At 36.4% G+C, this 27,051-nt stretch overlaps 1 protein-coding gene across 10 annotated transcripts in view; it reads right to left on the bottom strand.

Annotated features, from left to right (window-relative positions):
- The window catches only part of LOC117419752 (SH3 and multiple ankyrin repeat domains protein 3-like), a 276,153-nt gene that overhangs the window by 117,345 nt on the left and 131,757 nt on the right, over positions 1-27,051 (bottom strand). For all 10 annotated transcript variants that reach the window (XR_009307250.1, XM_058985907.1, XM_058985911.1 and 7 more), the window contains 3 exons: positions 26,492-26,569; positions 12,363-12,429; positions 8,164-8,488 (listed from right to left, as the gene is read on the bottom strand). Coding sequence is in view for 9 of the 10 variants with exons in the window: in XM_058985907.1 (XP_058841890.1) it covers positions 8,164-8,488; positions 12,363-12,429; positions 26,492-26,569 (470 nt within the window). In the remaining variant the exon portion in view is untranslated. The remainder of the gene's footprint in view (positions 1-8,163; positions 8,489-12,362; positions 12,430-26,491; positions 26,570-27,051) is intronic.

Raw genomic sequence — 27,051 nt, 5'->3', positions numbered from 1 at the left:
ATTCAAATGTTGCTGAAGGTTTCTAGGCTATTTTCAAGGAATTGGAGTGCTGATGCTTGGTTAACCTGAAACGTCCATCTGGAAAGTGGTGTTTGTATGTTGAACACCACTGGGGGCTTTGGACATCTCTCCAAGTATCCCAGAGCCTCATCTTAATTGATCAATTCTTGACTAATTCCTGAGGAGGAAAGGCTGACTCTCTCAACCTGCATCATTCATTTTTTGTAAAGTTACCACAAGTAAAACATATAAGATGGCAGGCATTTTAAGATCAAGGGCAAGGTCACCCAACAAATTCGCCATGAGTGTATATTACAGTATACAGTATCTGCAGTGTTTAACGATGGTGAAACAAAACAGAGATAAAGAAGTGAATGTAAAGCCAAAAGCAATCTAAGGAAGTTTTACCTGTAAAGAGGAATGTCATCAAGAAATTAATCAATAGCAATCGATCAACACATCCCTATTCTACAGGAATCGTCCCAGTCGTGAACATGTGGCTACCTTTCAAAAACAGCCTACTTTCATCTTAAGGAGATTATGTTCCTCGCAACGTAGTTTGGAAACCTGTTAAACATATGGAAAATCCCTCATGCATGACACTGGCAGGAAGTTATAGAGTAGGCACCAGAAATCGCCAGCAGAGCTAATTTCACACTCCCCTTGTTCCGTTACAAACAAGACAGTTGGTCACAGCTGGTCACAGAAGATCTCAGGCCTTCAGTCTCCTGTTTCTCCACCCGCAGGGATGACATGGGCGGAAACGGGGACAGGACACTCTGGTAACATTCCAGGCCCATAGACTTTGCAATATATTGATAGGTAAAAACAAACACACCTGTTCACCAAAATGACTTGATTCTTGTGAGTCTTCAGTGCATTTGAAACTATACTTTTTTTTTTGTCAACAAAAATAAAGCACCCTACTGTAATTGATATAGTCAGTTATAACAACGTGGCAGTGAAAAAGTTTTTACTTTTTTTTTTACTGCACAACATTGGTTAAAGAACTTACCTAACAAAATCAAATAATACACTGTAGCTGTGTATCAGAGACATTAACTAAAACATTACTGTCTCTATTCAGCAGTAACCTAAAAAAAAAAATATGACCTTATAGCAGCTTGTCATGGTCCCTGTCACATTTAGCATGCAGTGTTTGTAGTACTCTACAAATAAACTACTGCCACAGAAGCATTTAATGTGTTATTGTACTATACACATAATCATGGAACACAGTTGTGATCTAAGTATGAAGCCAATATTTTAACACTAGAACTACCGGAGCGGTCATTTTGACCGATCACGTTTTTTAAATGCATTTTTCTCCTCTGATTTGGCAGCTAGGCGCCTGTGCTTTTTTGACTTTTCCTAAATATACAGTATGTATTAAATATCTCAAAGCATCAGTAGACCCAGGGTTACAGAAACGTATGGAGATATAACATGTTACACCTAGAACTACCAGAGCTGGCATTTTGACCGTCATAGTAAAAACAGTGGATTCAGCTTAATGCATGTGAGATCGATCACGACTGAGCTGCTGAACTTGAAAGCTTCGCATTTATTTTGTATCGTTACAGCAGGAGACTTTTTCACGTGATTTATCAACAACTGTAAGAATACTTATTGTCTACTGAAAATGAATAGACCAACACAATGTAGGACTGCACGACAAGTCTTGCAGTATTTTCAGGAGTTATCAGAAGACGAATCTGGACCTGAAAATGTGTTAGACCAAGACAGTGATGAAACTTACTCTGCTCACAATGAGGTTAGTGATAGTGAAAGTGATAACGATGTTGCAGAAATTTTGGGACAGAGACAAACACAACCACTGCTGTAGAAAGTGCGTGGCATGTGCACTGCACATGTACAGAAGTGGCATGTCTGTGTTACTTGCACAGACTCCACAAGGTGTTTTTACATTCCACATTTTAACAGTTATACGTTTCATCTTTTGAACATTTGAATAATCCACATGTTTAAGTTTTACCTTTCCATCTTTTGAACAGTTGAACAGTCCACATTTTGAACAGTTCCATCCTTTGAGCATGTTAATAAACCCTTTTTTTTTTTTTTTAATTTAGTCCTGTTGTGCATGATTATATTGAAAAACAAAAATAAAAGTTACAGAATAATAGTGTAGCAAACCAGCTATTGCAAGACTGGAGATGGAAATGACCTTTGAATGGCCAACAGAGTCGAACTCAGGCACAAAATAAAAGATAGGTAAACAGAAAACACTTATATAAAATAAAACAGTCAAACAAACAAATCCCGGGCACTGTAATTCTCTACTGCTCCACAGAGTGTCATAAGCTCCCACTGCATCCCAAAAGTTGTCTCTCAGCTGCTAAAACCACCCCATTTTATAGCCCAGCATTTGTATAAACATTTCAAACAATGCAACCAATCATAACTCCCCTTCGAACACCACCCCCAAGCCTTGTGCTGTAACAGGTGCCCCTCACGTGTACCAAGCAGGCTGCAAAAATGGCTTCACAAACATAATCCTGAATGAAAACAAACAATAACACAGAACAGTTTTGAAGTGTGCGACACAAGTTTTATATGCATTTTAATATAGCGGGTTAAAAAGACAGCTCTGGTAGTTCTAGGTATATATGGGGCAGCAGTGTGGAGTAGTGGTTAGGGCTCTGGACTCTTGACCGGAGGGTTGTGGGTTCAATCCCAGTTGGGGGACACTGCTGCTGTACCCTTGAGCAAGGTACTTTACCTAGATTGCGCCAGTAAAAACCAAACTGTATGAATGGGTAATTGTATGTAAAAATAATGTGTAAAAAATAATGTAATTGTATGTAAAAATAATGAGATATCTTGTAACAATTGTAAGTCGTCCTGGATAAGGGCGTCAGCTAAGAAATAAATAATAATAATATATGTATCTCCAGCACTTCTAGTGTTAAAGTATACTGAGGAGATAAAGTCATTGCGACATTATCGCCTCAATTGACTGATAGACTGCAATGACACTGGTGCTTTTGCTGAGGGGAAAATGACTCCAGCATGTCCCTTTAAAATAATCTTTCTGGAAAACATCAAACAATCATTTTCCCTTTAGGCAGTGCAATACAGTCACAGTAACCAAAGCACACAGGACTGGGCTAACCAGATCAGAGACATCCCTGCTTACACTCTCTAGAGCAATATTAGTTTCTATAATTTTTATTCAACATAGCTTAATAGGCTTAGTCAACCCTGCTAATAAATGGTTAAAAGACAGAGGGTAAGAGTTACTTTGTACACAGAAAGTGGTGAGTGTGTTGAATGGGTTGCCTAGCCACTTTTTGCTTTTGAGTCATTGGGATCCTTTACGAAGTTCTGGTATCAATCTGCTACTACAGTATGAACTAAGCCCTGGTAGCTATCTATTTCTTTAAGTTAGGATTAGCGTTTCAGAAACCATTATATTTTATTTCAGGATCAGACTTTGGATAGTCTGATCACCACCTTTAACAGGATTTGACACACCTTTTTTATATATAGTATACTATAGGTGTGAATTGCAATTCTTGGTCCAACCTCAAGAGCCTGCCAAGTTAATAAGACAAAAGTCCCTCCATTGCTCTGTGGAGACCAAAAACAAATAAGCTTGACAGAGAAGACTGATTGCCGTATTGCCTGTAATATTGCCTGTGTATCCCACCCTCATTATGACAAAGTTAAGTGGCAGCTGAACATTGTAATGATAGTATATGACACAGTCAAATCCTAAAGTTGCCTTCATAAGTACTGAAGGAGTCATCAGTTGGATTTGTCAGATAATATAATTAGCAGTCAGCCACGGTAGAAGTTTCCTGTAGGCTTACACAACTCGAAACATGCAACTTGTATCTAAAAAGGTTTTCAGTAAAAAATATTCTGAGCTCTTTTAGTATTTACAGTGGCGGCTGGCCATTAAGGGCTGAAAGGGCTAAGCCCCTCCAGGGACATATTATTCCAATGTGTTAACCTTCAGCACTAATTCATTGTTAGTTTCTGTTATCATCAATTAATTTAATTCAGTCCCTTGTTAAATTTATTATTATTATTTATTTCTTAGCAGACGCCCTTATCCAGGGCGACTTACAATTGTTACAAGATATCACATTATTTTTACATACAATTACCCATTTATACAGTTGGGTTTTTACTGGAGCAATCTAGGTAAAGTACCTTGCTCAAGGGTACAGCAGCAGTGTCCTCCACCGGGGATTGAACCCACGACCCTCCGGTCAAGAGTCCAGAGCCCTAACCACTACTCCACACTGCTGAAGGTGTGTTAGGACGTTGTTGACATTCCTTGCATCATACTCAGACCTGAGAAGGGAACATTTCGTTAGCCCGTGGCTTTGTTCGAGTTGCTATGTGTTCATTACTTCATCAGTCGGGGCTCACAGGGACTCCCTACAGTATTTACGGAAACTACCGATGTAACCCTTCAGCCCGCCACTTTCCCTCAGTGAGTGACGAGGGTAAACAGCTAGTAGAGTACAATGAATTACGTCGACAATTTGCTTCAGAAGCCTTTTTTATGTCAACAGAAGACATGTTCGAGGTTTAAAGGCTGGGTGTACCCCAGCCTTGTGATATTACATTTACACAAAATGACCAAAACCGAAGCTTTTGTGTGTCATAGTTTGACAGGAAGGACTGGCTGTCTTATTGTCTGGCAAAGCTTCTGGGAGATTTTCTTTTCTTTTTGAAATCTTTCATTCTGCCATGCTTCACGTGGACATTCTTTGCAACATCTTACAAACATTGAAATTTGACTGCTAAATCTATGACAGCTTTGAAAGAAAACCTTTTTCAGAAACCTTTCAACTGACCAGTAACAATAGCAGAATCAGAGAGATGTTTCAGTGCACTGAAATGTATAAAGACTTTCCTGCTCAATACAATGACCCAAGACAACGCACGGTGTACTGTCGATCGAAAAGGAGCTTATCCGCAGTTTTCCCGACTTTAACCATCAGGTCATAGAAGTTTTCGATTCTCAAGAAGCCAGTTCCTCTACAAATAAGGTAGGCGTTCATTTAATATGCTTATGATGTTATTATGTACAACATGCCTTTTAACTGAGCACAATATTAGTACAATCTGAAAAGAAATGTTGGTTTTAATAGCCCAGCCCCTCTAGTTTGTTAGGCTACCAGCAACCATTGAGTATGTATAATGGGTCTCTTATTGTATAATAGATGTCATCTCATGCAGTTTGGGCGATAGGACTGTGAAGTGAAGCTGAGCTGCTCAGACTCTGTGAAGTGAAGCTGAGCTGCTCAAACTGTGTGAAATGACTGCTCTTATACTGTAAGAGGCACATAACACATGACGTATTAACTTATTATAAATCACACAAATTAAGATTGTACTCAAGAATAGCTTTAAAACAAAAAAATATATATATTTGTATTTGTTGTAAAATGGTTCAGTCCAAAATCAACTGCCACAGAATAACGTGTGTAGGCCTACAGGTGCTGTGCAGTGGTGAGAATACTTACTTAACAGCAGTAGAGATTTGCACCAGCAGCATATGGATATAATGTCTTTTTACATTGTTCAGATTGGAGCAATTTCATTTCCTACTTTTCTATTTCTGCAATTTCAGTAATATTTTCATCAAGGTACCAAGTATAGTGGTTCCCATGGAAAATCTGCCCGGCACCACGGTCAGCGCGGTAAATAATACAGCAGTGCACTGTGGGTTATCGGTCAGTTAACGTGGGAAACAAACAACATGCGTCAACGACATTTTGAAAAATCCCCTCAAGAACCGCCAGGTCGCGCATTTATCTTAACTTTAAAAAATACCCTGGCTGGACACCAGCTGGTGTTGTCTCAAATGATGTAGCACTGTATCATGTTTTACACAGTAAGTGAAGCTAACTCTGCGATCTGAAAAATGAGAAAAAATATATATATATATATATATATATATATATATATATATATATATATATATATATATATATATATATATGGGAGAAAAGAAACGGTGACAATTACATAAAAACTAAATGCAACATAAATGCAACTTAAGATTTAGTGTTACTTAGGGGCTAGAAAACAGAATATATGTTATAGTTGCGCCTACATGCAAAATGAGACCTGAAGGATTTGATCTGGACAGGAAGATTTTCTTCTATACATTTTTCTTGTGATTAAACTATATATATATATATATATATATATATATTTATTATATGAATAATATACAGCATGTTACATTGCTACAACACCGACCCTGAGGTCAGTGCTATGCAAAATGTATACCTACTAGAGTAAAGGAAATGATTATTGTATTATTATCACTTAAGTTTTCATTAAATAGCTACGCATGTACACAGTGCGAGGCTCCGGGGGAGAGGGGTGGGGGGATTCTATAGTCTTGTTAAGTAGCCTAAATAGTTTTCAAAGATCAATTTCATGTTGTGGTTTCATCCATCTTTGTATTTGTACACAATGATCTGCATAACTATGCATCCAGTATATGTATGATACATCGTGTTCTAATTTTTCTGAACTTCTCATTTGAAATATAGCCCACATTAATATATATATATATATATATATATATATATATATATATATATATATATATATATATATATATATATCAAAGTTGGTATATTTGAAAGTTAGTACTGTGATGAATATGTGTGTGTGTGTGTGTATATATATATACTTCAATGGAAAGATTCCACGCATTCTAAATACGGTTGAGCTAGAGGAATATAATCCCTGATATATGCCCTTAGAATCTTTGTAACCGCATAACAAAAACAAATCAAACAAGATCACTCCATCAGCTATTAACAAAATGTTATTTTAAAGTAAATTTCAACCTTTTTAATCAGATGTCAACTGAGGAATGGCTAAATCAAAACATCCCAGACTTCGTCTCTGGCCCCCTTATATATATATATATATATATATATATATATAGAGAGAGAGAGAGAGAGAGAGAGAGAGAGCAAGTTAGACCAATTGAAATTGTAATTTCCCTGCCCAAGATGAAAAACTCCCCTCAAATAACTATTACACATGATGGAAATGTCAACACTTCAATTGTAGGATCATGCTTCTTTCTTCTCCAATGAATGATGGTTTGAACATGGCAGTGCCATACTATTTGTTTTTACTTCGCCGAGTTCTTAATCTTTCCCTTCCCATATGTCCAGTGTATGGCATATTGTAAAAACAAAATAACAAATAGCTTATCACCATTAATTCAAAATGTCTGCATACTGTAATGATATAACACCCACTGTCATAAAGAATTATTGAACATGCTTTTAGAATTGCTAAACAATGCAGGATACTTGATACTATGATGTATAATTAATCTCCTGAGTAATTACTGCTAGTGTGGTCCACCTGCTTCAAACGATCCCCAGTTTTAGGTGACATGCATCCTGCTCTGTTAACAGACTATTACCTCCACAGTTTTTCTGGCAGATGCTGCCAACAAACAGCTACCTTAGACAACAGTGCTGTCTAAGCTTCTGTGGCCACTGACTGGTCATGCTTCTATAAACAGGCCTTCTAAGCATGGCTTTCCTCCATTCTGAGCCTGACAGAACAGCAACTGCACTGTATTTGTTGCTACACTAATAAACAGAAGGTCTTCCGCAACATCACCTCACTTTACCTCATGTCATAAAAGGCCTCCAGATTGAAGTGCAGAGGATTGCAGGTGTGACACTGCATCTGCTCCTGTCTTTAACAATACTATACAGCACCCAACATGATGCAGTTTTAACAGTATAACTATCAAGGAACAGCTAAGTGGTGCTTTCTCAACTCAGGATTAACCTTGATTTGCAGAATTTAAATCCCCCTTTTTGAACAGACCATTTTCTGAAACTGAAAAGATCATTTTTAAAACATATAACAAACCCGTTAGGGGCATGCCTGGGTGGTGGCAGTGAAAACACACCGAACACAAAATTACAAGGCATGTCATAAGCAAAAAATTAATACAAATCCAACATGCCAATCATTCAGCAACCAGTAAAGGACAAAAAAAGAGATACAAAACTGGAATTATCAGTGTTTCATAAGAAAACCAATTAACAGAGATTCTTTTTTATAATAAATATATAGACATGCAGTTTCCCTGAAGCCCAGCACAGATATAGAATTGGAAGCTGCCCTCACCTGAGCCTGTCTTTGCTTTGTCTCCTGAGTGTGAGGTTGTCAGTCTCCCTCTCCTCCTGTACACACTGTAAAGAAGGGGAGCGGGAGTGCGAACTGCGCGAGCTAGCGGTGCTCTGCAGGCTGCTGTCGGCCACCTCCTGGGCCTGCTGTCCCGCCAGGTGGGGCGGTAAGCTCCTGAGCGAGGGGACGGGCGAGTAGGACGGGCGGCCCTCAGTGTTGATGTTGTTGTCGCTGGCAGAACGCAATAAGGTACGCGGGGAGGAGAGGGTGCCACTTGTGTTCACTCGTCGCCTGTTGGTGTAGGAGGGGGTTTCCCTGAAAGGCACTAAAAAGAGGACACAGGGAGGGTCATTGCAAGTCTCTATCACATGCTATTTACTATGCAATACTACATTTCACTTCATAGGAAAGGTGCATTTGATATGATTTTTGTATTCATATTTTACATCCTCTGCACCATAATTTACACTGATTTCCTGGTTACTAGAATTATATGTGACAGAGCATCTGCTAAATAATTTCTAAAGGCTGTTTAGTGATAGATTTTTTACAAAATGAATGTATTAAATTTACAGAATGTCTTGTATACCAGTTCCCTTTAAAAGTTGTCATGTGTGTAAAAAGTAGACAGATAGTCAAACAGTTGCTTGAGCAATAAAGCAATCCTCTTGCCATACTTGTGCAATAAGAACAAATGGTACATGCCCTGTGCACAGTACAAGGGTGGCATGACTAATTCAAACTACTGTACGTATTACAGTTTATAGTTGGGAACAACTTTTCCATCAATAAATGTTGACATAAACCAGAGACAATCTTGCAATTATTCATGTATTATTTATTTCCTTTACAGTATATAGAACAAGCCCATTGTCCTTTGTATGTTATCTCTCAGAGGTGTGGATGACCTTGTGCATTTTTTAGATGTGACAGTACATTAGGGGATACACAATCACCCTTCACCAAGTTTAAGAATATATAAACATGTAAAAGGACACTTTAATCTCACTACCTTCAGTACTTTTGCTGCCTCTTGTGCACTGTGTTGTTACCAATATATTTAAACATGACAGTTTGATTTTTTTTTTTCAAGTGGCAAACACGTGTGGGAATTAATTACACTTAAATACATGAGAGTAGGCTGACAAAACCAGATATTGATATTGCCCTGATTTCATGTTTTTTTTTTTTTTTAAATATATGTTCATATGTTTTTACATGGATTATATTAAGGGCAACATTGCAGAACAACTGCCGTTGCACTGTAAATAGAGTGTAGGGCCACCATGGTAAGTGTTAAGTCTGCAAGATGTTTACATTTGTATTAAAGGGAGTGGTAGAAAATCTGCAGCAGTCTGTTCACTAGACTGGCCCATAGTTAGAATTTGCCTCTACCCCCCCCCCCCCCTACACCTGAGTTCACTCCTCGTGTTCAGTTGCTCAGTTGATGGGGTTTAGACGGTGACATTTACTATGATGCTTCAGGCTGCATACTGACAGTTTGCAGTTTCCATAAAAATTTAAACTGTATTCACTAACAGCAATAAAATGTCACTGATCCTAATTTTAACCTAGTTTATCGTTGTGCTTTTTTTATTTTCATTCGTTCAACAGAGTTGTCCTGACAGATTTTCTTTTCAGCATAAAATATCCAGTTCAGAGCACACTGATAGCAAGTCATTATTTTAAATCTCCTTGATTTGTAGCAAAGATACAAATGATCTCAAACCCAGTCATTAATTATTAGAATGCAGAGACAGCTTAAGAACTAATAATTAATATTTAAAGGGAGGCAGAGATTTGGAAAATAAAAACCAAAACGTTCAAGCCCTAACAATAATGTACATTTTAGCTATCAATTTTTATTATCTGATAATATATGTTCATATGTGAGCTGAGGTTTAAAATCATTATACAGTTATCAATTACAGTATATCTGGCTGAGAGAACACCCCCCGGGAAGCAAGGAAAGTGTTTTCATAGTGTTCTCTGAGACAGAGTTGACCACCGGACACAATAAGCCAAGGCCAATCATGATATGAATGAATAAATATAAATGTATTTATTACTTGTGTCAACATATGAACAGAATAAGTAAGAGAAAACCAATAGACAGTATGTTAATAAACTATAATAACAAACTAACTGTCAACCTAACATTAATAAAATAACTGACAAACTAAATTAACAAAGCACCCCTACATATGGTAATAATGCCGCAGCGACGTAACAGGAATTCTGAATACGAGAATGAATTTTAACACAATGGTTATTAACACAGCACCCCTATACAGGTTACAAAATGCAGCAGCAGCTCCAGATTACTTTCGCAATGATAAGTCAGTTTTGAAAAGATTGAATAAACCATTTGAATTGTAGTTATCAGGTTACAAAACAGTACTGTATAAGTTTTGAATCGATTAGCAACAAATTGCTATCGTTGCCAAAAAGGTGTTATTTTACGGAAAGTTCTTCTTCCTTTTGGTGGAGCATTTACAATGGTAAAATTCCATTTCACCACAAGGTTGTTCCCAAAGCCAAAGTGTTCTCTTAGGAGGTGTTCCTATATGCAGAGGCCACTTACTGTATTGTAATGCTGCATGTTTTTTTTATTTTTATTTTATTTTCAAGAAGGCTGAGCAAAAATGAAGTACTTTTCCTGGAGTACCATTTTATTCACGCTGAATTGAAGATGTCTGCAGGTTACAACCAGGTTTTATGCATGTTCATTTCTATATTTTGTACTGAACTCCATATGCATAGAGCACATCTCATTGGTCTTTTTATTCTTTCAGATTATTTTTACATTTAACTGGAATTTGCAGTACTTTTGGTTTAAAAGCCTGAAGCAAAAAATATATTTCATGGCCTATGCAGAGGATCAACACTCCTAATATGGCTGTGGAAAGCTTAAAGCCTGAAATGTGATAATGAGAACTGAGCCCTGAAGAAGCATACAGTCACCACATATCAGAGTCTGTGCTGGATTAGATAGCAGTGTAATGAATGATGTTTGAAAAACATCTTCCCACATGGCGGAAATACAATAGAGAAACGTGTTACGAGAATTGAATGTTTCTGAAGACCGATCTAAGAGTTCTAAATAAAAATAACCAAAGTGCCAATGGTTCATTGAGTAATTTTCCAATATCAAGGATGTAAAACTCTTCTATAACCATGCTCCAGTCGTTCCAACTTCATTTCTGACTGATTGCCTTGTACACAGAGGAGAAATTAAATATTAATTTAGGCCAAGTTTATGAGACTGGGATAATAGAGAAAGTGAGACAGTGTAAAGAGAGAGGTGGTGGAATTCAATCATTACAGTGTTGAAGTAGCTATTACCTTCTCTTTTTAAATCACTTAAATGACTACTGGCTTTCAGGCTCAATAACTCAGTAGAAAATGACAATGAAAGAATGTGCCATCAAGAAACCACTGTTCACTGAGGAGGGAATTTGTCAAAAACAAAAATAAAGGGCGGAACTGCTTCTCAGTAACCTGTAAGCACCCCACCTAAGCTGTGAAGTCTGGCAAAGGCAAAGGATGACATTTGTATAAATATTTTTTTTTAAGCTGCAGTATTTTGACTGCAATAGCCTAGCTTTATCTATCAGTGAACAGGGGAGGGGGTTATACTATCGAGTACAGTACATATATTGGTGCACACAACTGAATATGGAGGTTCCATTTTGAAATTGTATACAGTTGCAGGCTTGCCTCTCACCTTGTGCTGCTATTAGGTCACACTTCCACTGCATTTGCTTGCCTTGCCCTTGACTCCCAGGTCTGTGGACGAGACTCTGGCATCCATCAGATTCAATATATTCAATTGTTACACTTCAAATCAGCCCATCTAAACTTATCAGCTGTGTGACTATGATTTCCCCTTAAGCCCCTTTTTATTAGCAGCCTCTCAGGCATACAGGTAATTAAGCTTGCTTCCTATAAGACATGGAACAAGAAGCAATATATCAGCCAAATTCTAGGCCATTTATATCAGGGCTTGATGATATTTAAAATTACAAAATACATATTTTTTAAAACAAATGTGTGAATGGTCTTAGAGGCATTTTGAATGTTTGGTTTTAATGGATCCTAGTGGACTAGTTTTAGACTGGGATTGAACCCATGCTTAAATCCTGTAAGTGGGAATCTGTTAATACCTATACGCAGAATTATAATAACACTCCACTTACCAACATCAGTTTCTTTGTGATTTTTAATAATTTCGGCCAGATCGAAATTCCCAGCAATAATAGCCACCTGAATAAAACACAAACACAGAGTAGGAGGAGGTTAGAGAGATTTCCATTAGCATCTGATTAGCAGTATCATAATTATGCTCTACCGTACCATAAATATAACAATGCCATTGGCAGCAAAGCTATTTGTGCAATACAGTTAATGCATGTTTTGTGATAAAGGGGATTCAACTAGTTCTAAACGACTACAATATTTCTATGACAAATGGCTAGTGGAATAGATCCTTCTAGGATTAATGGCAATTGTGATTGAAGTACCTGGTATTTGGATGTATGTATTTTCTTTTGCATTCAATGAATAATGTGTAGGTGTTGTGTTGTGTTCCACAGATAGATCAACAAAGATCAGACCACAGCCAAGTCATTTTCCAAAGTGCTTTAGCACAGATATGAGGTACTGAGTGTGAGAAAGTTATCTTATTTAACTTCTGGGTGACCTTCATATACCGTATTTCCCAAAGCTACTCATTTTAATGTGTTTGTCACAGTTAGGCTACCTGACAGGATTTCATACTTTACAAAATGTGTTGTAGGCTACACAAAAGCAAAAGGCACAGCCTCAGAGCATACTCAAATCATTTGTAACGCTACTCATATCACCAATTTAACTGCTCCTTACTGTATTTTTTTCTAGTATAATATTGTTACAATAGTTGTGCACCTCTCAGAAATATTGCCTTTGCCTCTGTAATTACTTCAAAATGGCCTCCTGGGGTTTATAATGATTTAAAGCGCATGCTGTTTCTAGAGGTATAACCCATGATCATTTACTGGGTGCATTGCTTAGGTGCATTTGCCATTTTCCCTAGCCTATATATCTCTATACAGACCATAATGTCCTTGTTTCCCCTGTAATTGCTTTTCTGTCTGTAATATCTGTGACAGATTGCATGCCACCTTTTCATTCATACAGATTATTGGTTTGCAAGCCTTATGTTTTGTATTAGAGCATTCACTTTCTGTATGTTAGCTATTGAGGAGACACAGATGCGTAGTGGTTTAAAATCCAGCTCAGTATTAAACCCCTCAATCCTGTAGATGACACGTTAAACCAAGGTAATGTCTACTCTGTGAACTTTAAAGATCACGCTGACATCTTTTGAAGAATAACAGCAACACTGACGTTGGGAGAAATCCCAACCAAGGAAAATGTTATAGGATTATTTTCTTAGCTCACATTACATTATATAACAGGTACAGGGCATACCTGGAAAGGAGATCTTTCTAATAATAATAATAATAATAATAATAATAATAATAATAATAATAATTATTATTATTATTATTATTATTATTATTATTATTATTATTATTATTATTATTATTATTATTATAAAGAAAACAGAGTATTCAGATTAATACAAGTAAAAATAAATGATGATGTCACCAGCCTTGAAACAGAATGAAGGGGAGGGTTTATTGTCCCTTTTATCCCACTCACATGCAGTAGTACCCAAACATATTATCCAATTTTAGGAAAAGTAGAATGACTAGGAGTAGAGATTTTACTTCCCAGTTTTTCCCAATACCCGTAGTATGATCAATATTTTTAACTCAATCCTAGATGCAGATAGATGCACAACTAGTATTAAGTGTGACCTCTTTTCATGCTATAGCTTTACATTTGCAGTATGACACACACACACGGTATTAATCAAATAAAAAAGGCATTCAGACAGAAGGCTTCTGTATACAATCCTTTGTTTAATTACAACAATATTTTTTTTCACACTTTCCCTCGAACTCTAATTATGTTCTCACACTTTGCCTCCTGCCTGTCTAATTACTTGTGTTTTCCTGCTGCTCGTCAAATTTAACTTCCCTGCCGTCCATGTTACAGTTTTTCAACAAGTATTTTCTTTTTTTTCGGTCAGAATATATAAAAAAAAAAAAAAACATAGGCAAGGAAAAAAAATTGTTATGGCTTTCATCAAAATTGCAACTGGTTTTTATACAACTCATAAAACACTATTTAATCTACTGCACAGCTAAGTAAATGTGAACGACAGACAGGTTTGATGTAAATTCACTGCATGCTGTATGCTGTCAGAGTATGTGACTGATAGCCCTATCCTTTTTTTTAACAATTTTCTTTGTTAAAAACACATGTAGTATTATTTAGTACATATGACTTGGATTTTGTTGTGAATGTGATTCTGTCCCTTGACTGTCTGTATCATGGGCATTACTACTATTATTATTTATTTCTTAGCAGACGCCCTTATCCAGGGCGACTTACAATTGTTACAAGATATCACATTATACATTATTTCACATTATACAGATATCACATTACTATGATGCACAGTAGCAGAAACAAAGCAGTCTTGGACACTTTGAAACAGGTCCAGCATGTTGTGATGCAATTCCTTGTTCTGTGAAGCAGTGAAAGGAGGGCTGTTACACTGCTGTGAAGAGTGCCTTTGGAACAGTAGGCTTAAGGAGAATACAATCTGTGTTTCATCATTGTTTTTTTTTTTACCCACACATATATTGTGCATCGTATTCCAGTATAATTTGAACATATAAGCTGTGCTGTTTGAATGGTACTGCTGTAACAGGATAGGCTGCTGTGGATGTGAATTATGAGTCAGTACCTGCCTGTACTTGGCATCTTCCCAAGCAGCACCTGTTCAATAACCCCATGCTATTCCAGATCTAAACCTACACAAATCCACCACCATGCTTTATTGCAAATGTGGCTAGTTAACTGTCATTTAACAAGCAGTGTTCTATTTATTATTTTTTGCAGACTAGCCCCACATTTATTATCTTTATCATCACCATCGTCATCTTATTTAATATAGTGCATTATTATTGAAGGGCAGGCAGAGATACTGCTCTCTGATTGGTCAATCACATGTTCCACTGTGACAGACAGCGAATGAATCCTAGTCAACAATCTCCCTCCCGACCTGTGAGGGCACGGTATAACAGATAACAGGAACAGTGTGCCCCAGACAGGATGGTTTGGAAGTTCATTCTAGGGTCAGTTGGAAGTCGGCCAACCAGAAAGGAGGCGGAATCACAATATCAGAAGTCTTCACCTTAATGCGGTAGGTGAGGTGTCAGTCGTGGATTGGAGGATATGTGATTGCACTTGCTACCGAAGGGGGCATGACTGAGGGCATATCAGGGGATGTGGCAAAGCAATCTGTTCCTTTGTTATGGTTACGGAAAGACCTGTAAAGGACGTACAAACGAAAAAGTACAGTGAGTGTTTAGTGTTGTCTTATTTGTCTGTTTAACTGTTGTTATTTGTTATTCTAGACAGCTAAATATCTAGGAGATGTCGTGCTAAGCCAGCATCAAACCAGGACTACACTGCACTACTGTTGTCACCGATTATTGTACTAAATCACCACTTGCACTAGGAGCACTCACTATTGGACTTGTGACTGTGTGTGTGTATAAATTGTGTGTAATTATTAGTATTATTATTTCGGGACTGAACCCAGTGGTTTACCTGCGCTATACACATTGTTGTGTAGAGCCAGGTATTATTATTTAAGGCTGCCAAACAAGCAAGCCAGCACAAACAAAGAGATGTTTTTCACTGTGAACTGTGTTGTGTTTGTTACAAATAAAAATTGGATATGCCAAATTGGGAGAAAATAATAAAATAATTGTCGACTACACCTGCACACTACAAAACACTTTGCCATATCCACCCATCGACAAATTTCACAATATCACTACAGCTGCGGCCTCATCACAAAATAGTGATAATGAAATGTTAAAGCGCTAAAGTGTGAACGGAATGTGAACTTTAATACTCCACTTTGTCCTCTACTTTCACTACAAAAATACATGTTGAAAATCCCCAAAAAACTATTTTTAATTACATCCTCAGCGCCTCAGGGAACATCACCTACTCGCTGGAGGCAGTGGATCAATGATGTCGAAGCCGGGCGAAGCGGCAGGACTATCAAATAGATATACATCATTCAATAAGACTTCACTTCTGTTCGTGTTCTCACCAAAGCTAGGCTTCAAATATGGTAAATAATGTCTAACGGGTAACAAAAAATAAGCCATCCATGAGAAGCTACTGGCAAATGAGCCATGAAGAAAGAGAACTTGGTCCCATATGCTTTACAGCGAACCAATCAAATTCAAATGGTCCTTCATCCATGTTGGAAAGGCTTTCTCCTCCCTCTACACAAACATCTGCACCATCCTCTTTCAATAACATAACAGCAATCACATTTTTAGCAACTGTTCTAAATAATCAATCCAATATTCTCCAGTAAAATGTAATTTATATAAAAAATACACATGGGATCAATAGTTTGTAAAATAATACATATAGTAAGTACCTCACACACACACACAGCACCATTCACCTGAACATTCTTTTTTAAAACTGCAAAAGGACACACCAATGAAAACCATTATCAAGACTGTAAGTGCCTAATTAGTATGTTTGTAAGTAGGGATGATAGATGCCGTTTTATAACAAAATGATGGTACTCTGGGTTGTTGAGATGTGCTGAATTATCACAAAGACTGTGGATTTAAAGGCAATCCACCTCCTTTCAGGATATCACAACACCCTGTCGTACCATGATTCTTAAATACATGCACATGGCATCACAAAGCATGGTACATAAAACAAAGACACAATTTCATACGTCTTCTACATTTTTACCCTTGCTCGTGATTTTGACATCCAGTGACATCTGCACTGAGCATCCTGTACAGTTATGTGTTATTATTTACTGTAGCCTGTAGTTTTACAGTATATCATTTGGATGATTATATGATTTAATAAATAGAGAATAATGCAAGGGGTAGTGTGTGATATGAGAATTGAAAGCCGGGGGTGATAGCGGTGTGCTGAGCCTAAAAATAATCGGATATGCCAAATTGGGAGAAAATAATAAAATAATTGGCGACTACTAAATTTAAAAAATAAATAAACAGATAGAATTCCTTTCAGTTTGACAGCTCACGCTGGGTTGCTGGTGTTAATAAACCCATTGAAAAATTGCTCACCAGTTATTATATGTACTTTACCACCACAAAGACAAAGAACAGAACAGCAAAATCACTCACATTGTCTGAGTTGCTGTAACTATATATTTGTAAGCTGTCAAATTAGAAGGGAAAAGGCATTTGACTTAAGAGATAAGTGATATGTTCCTCCAGTGCCAATAGCTTTCAAAAGGGATGTTATTAAAATAATATACGCCTACTAAATGTGGACTTTAAAACACACCACCAACAACTCCTACTTCTAGACTGCAATTAAAGAGCAGTTTGAGTGACTCAAGGTCAGACTAATTAGTCGCTCTTAAGCTTACATAAGCAAACCATAGAATAGAAAAGCACACAGCAAAACCTGGAAAACCTCATATTATTTCTGCATTTATCTTTCAAACCAGCCTTCTGCAGATAAAACAAGCCATTGGTTACTACAAGTGATTGGTTCAAAAGTAAAAAATACAGTAAGTCTCCTTCAAAATGCAAATTACCTAATTAAAAGACAGGAGTGGATATTTAAATGTTCCTGACAGTGTTCCAATTTGGCCTTGCACGATGACTGATATTGTTCACCTTTATAAACTGGGTTTACAAGACGATTACATTGTGCTGAGGAACCACAACTGTAGCCTGCTTTAGTAGGCCAACAAAGATAAAAATAAAATGAAATAAAATAAAATAAAAAAGCTAGGAAAACAAACAACCCTTCTTATGGGTTTTACAGCTTGCTACGTGCATTTCAAAATACAGAAACATTCAAGATAAAGTGTTACATAAATATACTTAAGCTCTCTCATCTAGCCTGTTGCTGAGGTTGATATCATGCAGTACACAAATTAAAGCTAATTTAATACATTTATGTTGGGGAAGAAACGTGACATTTTGTTCTTGGTATCATATATTCTAATTAAGACCAGAGTAACATGGATTAGATCTTTTTGCCAAACCATGGTTTGGCCTCTCACTTCCTGTATGTGCTACGTCATCTTCTCGTGGCAATGGGGAGATAATCTGGAGTTTCTAAGATACACGTAAACAAATGTGAATATTGAGTAAATCTGTTATTCAAAATGTAAAGGGAAACTAGATTAAATAGTAAGAACTGACCATCAAATCAAAAAACATTTTTACCTCTTAAATTCTTTAGTCCTAAATAACCTCACATTTTGTGAAAGCATATACCTTTGCAAGCATCTAAGACTTTATTTTAGACATGGCAAACCAACACAATATAATTAATTAATTAAACAAGAGTAGGACTGGTTTAAGTCTTGATTATGGAACTAACATAACTAAACTATGTCTATCTTTCACATTTAACACATTCTCGCTAATAGTGTGTCAAAGCAGTTTCATGCATAACAGTTGAAAGCTTTTTGGCACTTAACTAAAATCTAAGCCATGTCTAAGGTTAAACACCAGATAATCTAGCTTTAAAAATATAACACTAAATGTCATATAGGAATTGTAAACAGTGGCTGAAATGCAGCCTTTGATTAAAACAGCCTTTTGTAAGTCAGCTTTTCTCATTATAATTACAACTATTCTTCCCAACTTACTCACAAGAAGGCTAATCATCTTTTCACAGATCAGTTTCGGTTCATTAAACAGTCGTTTCTACCAGCTGTCTAATTATTTCAGTGTTTGTCACGTTTCTTTAGCGCATCATGCCCTCATGCCTTGCGCATAAACAAATGCACATTGATTTCATGTGGAATATTGGCTCAATGACTATTAATTTCACACTAACTCGATTTACTTAAATATTTTAGCTTGAATACCTGTTATATATATATATATATATATATATATATATATATATATATATATATATATATATATATATATATATATATATATATATTTAGCTCAAAGAGCCAGCTGCCCTAACGTTTCGATATGTTGTACATATCTTTCTCAAGGGAGCCTGTGTTTGAATCCAAACATTAGAGGTATTTATAAGTTCTTGACGGCATGACAACTACTTGTTATTGTTTACATTCAAATTCATGATTTATTCTTACATGATGTAATGGTGTTCTATATATTGTGAATCATTTTTACTTCTATCTTTGAATCTGTATTAATTCTAATTAACACTACTTTACATAAACTTATATTTTTATTATGTCATGCAATGCTGGCTCTGAGGATCAGTCTAGATTTGGCCTCCCCAGCGCATCAGCATGCACAACTTTTGAATGAATTTTGTTTATTTATTTAAATGTTATATATTTATTGAAGTTAATTAGTTCATTCTTTTCTGTTGAGTCCCGCTGGCATAATCATGTTCAGTCTATTTATCCATTTACTTTCTTTTATTCTTCTATATGTCGCATTGTCTAATTTGAGCTGTTCTAATACTACAAACTTTACATCATTTATGTCATGTCCCTGACTGGTGAAGTGCTGTACTATTGGTTCATTCATTTTTTTATTTCTAATTAACGAAAGGTGGTTCTGAATTCTTTTATATAAAGTAGTTCCAGTCTCTCCAACATATTTGATTTCATCACATTTTTCACAGGCTATTCCATAAACAACATTGCTATTTTTACAGTAGGTATTAGTTTTTAGTGGATATGTGGTGTTCTTATGTTTAATTATATTTTTACGTTTGTCTATGTGTTTACACACTTTACATCTACTAGTGCATATGTTAGTAGAACTTATTTTGTCAATTATTCTTTTATGTTTACTGTGAACTAAAATATCACCTAAATTAGCTTCTCTTTTGAATGCTACAACTGGGGCCTTAAGAAATACTTTTTTTTTAATTTTTCTGAATTATGTAGAATCCACAAGTGTTTCCAAACTATCTTAGAAATATTGGGCAAAAGTTTAGAGTAAGTCATTATTAATGGGACTCTTTTGACCTTTTTATCTCTATTTTTATAATCTAGTAGATCATCTCTTTTTAGTTTATCCACTTTTCTTAACTCTGTCTCTATAATTCTTTCTTTGTATCCTCTTTTTTTAAGATTTGTTTTTAATACATTTCTTTGTTTCACACAGTCACTTTCTTTTGAGCATATTCTTCGTATTCTTATTCCTAGACCCTTTGGGATTGCCCTTTTAGTGTGTATCGGATGTGCAGAGGACATGTGTAAATACTGGTGCATGTCAGTAGGTTTACAGAAGAGGTCAGTCTCAATTGAACCACCTTCAAGTTTTACTATGGTATCTAAAAATTCTATTTCTTTCCTTGTCCATCAAAGGTCCACCTTAATATTACTGTGTATTTCATTTGCCATTTTATGAAACTGGAAAAGAGATTCTTCTCCATGTGTCCAAACCCCAAAAAAAAAAAAAAATATATATATATATATAGTGCATATTATTTTCTATTCATTCAATTTGCAATATGGTACTTATACTACACAGCAGATGTTTTACTAGTTTTACCAGAGGCACAGTATGAACACAGTATATAAGGCAGTTGGTAGTTTACATCAGGGTCACACAATGAGTCAGCGGCAGAGCTGGGATTTGAACCAGGGATCTCCTAGTTGCAAGCCCATTTCTTTAACCACTGGACCACACAGCCTCCTATATTATGATTCAATCCACACTAATACATGGCTGAGGATTATTGCTGGTCATACTTTGAGTTTTGGTCAAATAATGTAAACTAATGTAGAAATTATTTTTGGGGCCTTGAAGTGCGCACTCAGCTTATGCGCCTCTCAATCGGGACCCTAAAAGCATATGTTGCATTTCTCTGAACTACTTGTATAACGTAAGCATAGTAAACTGACAAACTAAATAAATAAATCAGCCTTATAATACAAAATGGGATTTCAGGAAAATGAAATGCCACTGAAGCCCACAAACAATTATTTCAGTTAATAAGACCGATGTGGTACTTCACACTGCCAGCTTAGAGCCCTGGTGACAGGCTGAGAGACATGCATTGCTGACCTTGGTATTCTTCAGTTTTGCTTTACATGCCTTTTCACAGACTGTATCTATACATCTGTAACTTAATCCACTCCCTGACCACTGACAGTAGGCAGAAGACTTTAAAGTGCAGTAATTTAATAATAATAATAATAATAATAATAATAATAATAATAATAATAATAATAATACACTTTTCATTTCAGATTGAATTGTAAACATGAAGTTGTACGGAGTTGTGATATCTATATATTCAGAGGATTACGGCAATGTGGCAGTGAAAGGGTTAATTTCCACTGCATTGCCATCTGTAATGGGCCTTTAGTAAGAAAAGCAGAATGCAGCTCTGTACCAAACAGTAAACCGTAGTTCAAAGTGTACTGACTCTAGGCGGCTGTAACTTCGGCAGCTGTAACTTCAAAGGTCACATGAACTCAATATGGCAGGCATTTTACATCAATGTAATGGTCACCAACACATCAGGCATGCAGGGTTTATATACAGTAACCCTGAAATATGTATTTATTGCTATACCTAAAGAACATTTCTGAGACTTAGACACTGTATCGGGACACTGTCCCTAATCTATCTTGTGTGACCCCCCCCCCCCCCCCCCCCATGACTGATCTAGAGAACCACAGAATACATATGTGTACTGAGTAGAAAGCCAAAAGCAGCAGGTCTTTCTCATTTGAAAACCACCTTCCGTCGAAGTGAAGGGTGCCGTTCAGATTCTGCCTGCAGAGATGTTATAACACTGAAACAAAGGAGCTTGTACAGTTCATGAGATATGAACAGCAGTGGGAGTACTAATAATAATAAATAGTATTATGTATTATTAAATACAGCTGTAATGTCGTCGTCCCCAGGTATTTTAAAACAAGATGGAATATCAATCAGTTATGTACTTTTGCATCTTCAGTCTTGTTTAAGTACAAAAATCTGCTCCCTTATTGATCTCTACTATTTAAAATAGAAACCTCAGGGTTTTGATTTAAAATCCATCAGTCCTATTCAATTTTTTCTATTTAGTATTTTTCAGACTGAAATGTCAGACAGTCTGCATCAGTTGCAGCAGGGACCCACAAATAGCAGATGTTGGTAGATTTTGAATCCAGTGTTTTACTGAATTACGGCAATACTAGAGGTGTGCTGTCATTGGAAGCCTCTGTTATTGCAGGAAAACAGTATTTAGAATCTCAATGAAGGTGAATAGATGTATTCCACTTCCTATGTAATGTGTTAATGTGTTACATTGAGTGTGTAAGTGATTTTTCAATCATTTTTTTCAGCTATACATACACATTGGATTATGACTAATTTATCTCAGTCAATCAGATTCTCTTTTAATCATGTATTAGCCAACTTAAATGTAAACATGTTTTTATCAAATTTAAACAACACACACACACACACACACACACACTCACATTTTTATATGTTTTTGGACTCCTGCTCTTTATATCTGATCACGTAATGGTCCAAGCCAACACTTTGATTTGATCTCTTTGTAGGTGTTCACTCTTGTTTAACATTGAATTGCCCCCTGCCCCATTTCACAATACAGAAAAGGCTGACTCTGGGGCACATACCACTGGGATTTATTACATCGCCAGGCCTTGCACAGTGTTGGCTCAGATTGATTTCATGTCAAGCTTATATGGAATGCTGAATTGTCACTTATAGATATACCAAACATATGTCAGGGTAACCTGAAATATTAAAACATTATTAAAAAAAAAAACATTTAAATTCAGAGTACTTTATTATGTTTGGAAAAATAAATAAATAAATAAATCATGTTATTCACAAAACACTCAGTCCAGACACATTGAAGGACAGTTACACGGCCACAGGCTCTACAAATGCAACCATTTAGTTATGATAAATCTTATGTGGTTCCAGACTACAGCATGCTTTATACAGCTGAAGTTTAGGTGTGGTGAAATTATCAACATGCACACATTTTCTGCCCATCCTAATATATAGAGGTTGGACGGAAATTTAATAATAAGAAAAACACTTGTGTAATAGGATATCCCCTTTGACAAATTATTACGATATGCACACCGACATAAATGCTGAAATATATAAAATTGCATCTCTGACTACTTTTATAGTGCATTCTCAAAGATCAATAGTTAAAATATATGGTCTGATGAAACTTTAGTAGAAAATTTAGTTATGAGACCAGCCCCTAGCATAAATGGTATTAATGGCTGCAGGGTCGCTGACAAATTGAAATGTCTTGAGTGGACTGAAAAAGCCAAAGAGGATCAACACAGCTCAGAATTTATAACAATTAAGGTGCTAAAGGACCATCTTGAAATTGCTGAATAGAAAGTTAACGATGGATCTGTTGGAATTGTAAAGTAATAAACCAATTTAGTGTTCTGCAAGTTGATGTATGAAAAGGCCAATAAGTAACATATGTCTGGGACTTTCGAAAAACACTTTCAATTGCATTCACCTATGCTGGATCAAATACCTCTCCTCATTGCTTTAATAGTACCATTTAAGAGTGTAATGGGGACTACAGATGCAATAAAACTGTGTTGGGTTAATTGTGATACATTAATCAAACACATTCTGTTCTGCCCTGGTCCATAGCAAACATGCACAATACATTTAATAAACAACTAGAAATCATTCTTACAGAACAACCATTTTTGTGATAGCTATTTTTACCCAGATAACTAGAAACTGTTGGGCCAGAGTTAGTAATCAGTCAGTTTGGTTGGGTGTTGGTCACAGTCAGCTGGCTGCAGTGGAGACAACTATACCTCTCCTGGAGTGTTAACCTTTCGTTTGATACCACATACATGAACATATACTTCCAAAAAACTAATACTGGGATCTGGCTTGAGTACTACAATGTCGTGCCTATGTTGGTTGGTTCAGAGTCACCAGTTCTCTTGGACAAACGTATTATTATTATTATTTATTTATTTCTTAGCAGAACCCCTTATTCAGAGCGACTTACAATTGTTAAAAGATATCACATTATTTTTACAATTACATTATTTATTTATTTACACATTATTTTTACATACAATTACCCATTTATACAGTTGGGTTTTTTACTGGAGCAATCTAGGTAACGTACCTTGCTCAAGGGTACAGCAGCAGTGTCCCCCATCTGGGACTGAACCCACAACCCTCTGGTCAAGAGTTTAGAGTCCTAACAACTACTCCACACTGCTGCCCTCCAACTGAGGGCCAACCTAATCTCTGGGCCAAAAAATTATTGATACAAACATCTAAGATAACATATGTTGTCAACAGTACTACTGTAAGGGCTGCAACCATGACTATAAAAGTGGTCGATATTGAAATGTGAACTTGTGATGTGAAAAATCTATAGTTTTGAGACCAGCCCCTGGGATGAACAGCATTGATGGCTGTAGGATCATTCACACATTTAAATGTCTTGAGTGGACTGAAAAAGCCATGGAGGATAACAATAGCTGAGGATTTGTAACAATTACGATCTTCAGGACAATCTTAAAATTGCTAAATAGAAAGTTAACGATTGATCTGTTTAAGCTGTAATGTAATAAACTAAATTAGTGTTCTAAAAGCTTTCTCAAGTGTCACTACTGTGGGTAAGTTTGATGTATGAAAGGCCAATAAGAAACATGCTTTGACTGGGTACCACAAATCCTGCTCTGAAAAGAACTACAAACACTGAATCTGAAGATCTGAAGGTCTTTAGAACTTTGCATAAAAAAATGATTTATTGGTACCAAACATTTCATTTACATTTTTTTTTTCGGGGGGGGGGGTGGGGGGGAGTGATACGGTGCAATGATTTATTTATATCTGACCCCTGTACATGTATCTTATAAGCCTGAACTATTAACTGACATACTTTCATCCAATAATATGCTTTGACCGAGAAGACACTGCTGGGGTGAAATGACCAAGGAAGGTAAGCAGTTGCAGATGTCAGAGAAGGCAAGCAAATTGAGAACTGTCTTTAACCTAGTATAGAATCAGATGGCTGTTTTACATTAAAAACACATGTTTGCTGTAATATATGCTTCTTTAAAAACTGCACATTTGAGACCTGTGTAGCTAATGGGAGTGCACAATGGGTAAGGTCTGTGGAATTATTTTTATTTGTAGAGATGTATGAAATATGAGAATCTGACTTTATGTTTAATAACTTCTTTACAAATATGCTGCTTGATTGTCAATAGATTTTTATCCAATAGATAAATTAAATCATTTTGTAAAAAAAAAAAAAAAAGTAAATGAAAACAGTCACCATTTTCTCCTTGTCTCACCTAAACTGCCACCATATTAATGAACCCCAGTGAACCCTGTGTTGTTCTTATTTCCCCCCAGATCCTGCACTCAATCACAGCTCACGCATGCTTGAAGCAACCCTGCCACAACTGATGGAGACAGAAAAGCGCTTGGGCAAGATTATGATAAAACATTTTAGATTACACAGACTCAATTCCCCATGTTGGGATCAATGTTTTCCATCAAGGCTGTATCTATTGCATTGTTCAGTAACACTGCAAGCTTTCCCTTGAGAGTGCTAGTCAACGGATGAACATGAGGGGTTTAGGTTTATGCGACTGGAAGTATGTAGGTACAGTACCTGCTTTTTAAATTCTAATACCTTTAGATGTCAGCAACACATATATGACAAGATTTCTAATAAAAGGCTCAAGCACACTCAAATCTAAAACCATGAGAACAACAACTACAAATAGTTTCTTATTAAATAAATAATAAACTGCAGGTCAAAAAAAAAAAAAACACAACCTGAGCCTTAATCTCACACTTTCTGTCTCTCAGGTGCTGCTGCAGATATTTATCCTATAGAATTGTGTAATAAGTGTCAAGACAACATCACTCTGCCACCCGCAGACCGGCTATGGGCTCCTTGTGATGTTTCTGCCCTGACCATGCTTTCATTCTTTACTGGGTCTGAGGATGATAATAATGGTATTGACCATGTTGATATGAACCAACTCAAATCCTCGGTCTATATCCACAATAACTATGAGCATATAACCCAAAAATCCCAAAGTCATCCTGACTTTCACCAGACTGCACTTCTCATTTTAAATGCATTGGAACCATCTCAGTAAGTTGACCAATTGCATACTTCATGAAAAAAGGAAAGACTGGTGGCAGTCAAAGCTGAAACCATCTCCTACCTGAAATGCTGTTTGACTGTTGTAGTTTTTGATATCTTTTCTTGCACCACGGAACAGGAGAACCCTTGCACAGCTATCCTAGAAAAGAAAAGAATACAAAAAAATGGATTCTTTATGAAATTGCCCTGACACCTGTGGAATACAAGAAATACATAAATGCAGTGCAGGATAAACAATTAGGATAAATACAGCTGGGACCAACTTCACTCAGATCATGTATCAGCAGCAGGTAACATACATGTGCAAAGCATTCAAAACATGCCTCAACTGTCCTAGCTGAGATGGAAGGATTACCTTTATCTACACTAGCAGTAATGTTATTGGTAAAACACGATTGAATGTATTTTAAATATAAACCAATAATGCAAATAACACTGTGGTAAGTCTGCATTAATATTCTGTTACTCGCAGCTGAACTCATGTCCTCCCACTCCTTCTCTCCAATGCTCATCTCAATATTAGCTAGGAACTTTTTACAAGGAGAAAAAAAAAACACATCTAAGAATTGAGAATTTTCTTTCCATGCTTTTACATTTTAGTATTATCCTCCTCGCTTACTA

The sequence above is a fragment of the Acipenser ruthenus genome, chromosome 14 (genome assembly GCF_902713425.1).
Source record: "Acipenser ruthenus chromosome 14, fAciRut3.2 maternal haplotype, whole genome shotgun sequence".
In the NCBI taxonomy this organism is placed as follows: Eukaryota; Metazoa; Chordata; class Actinopteri; order Acipenseriformes; family Acipenseridae; genus Acipenser; species Acipenser ruthenus.
This window is presented reverse-complemented; position numbering and strand designations above follow the sequence as displayed.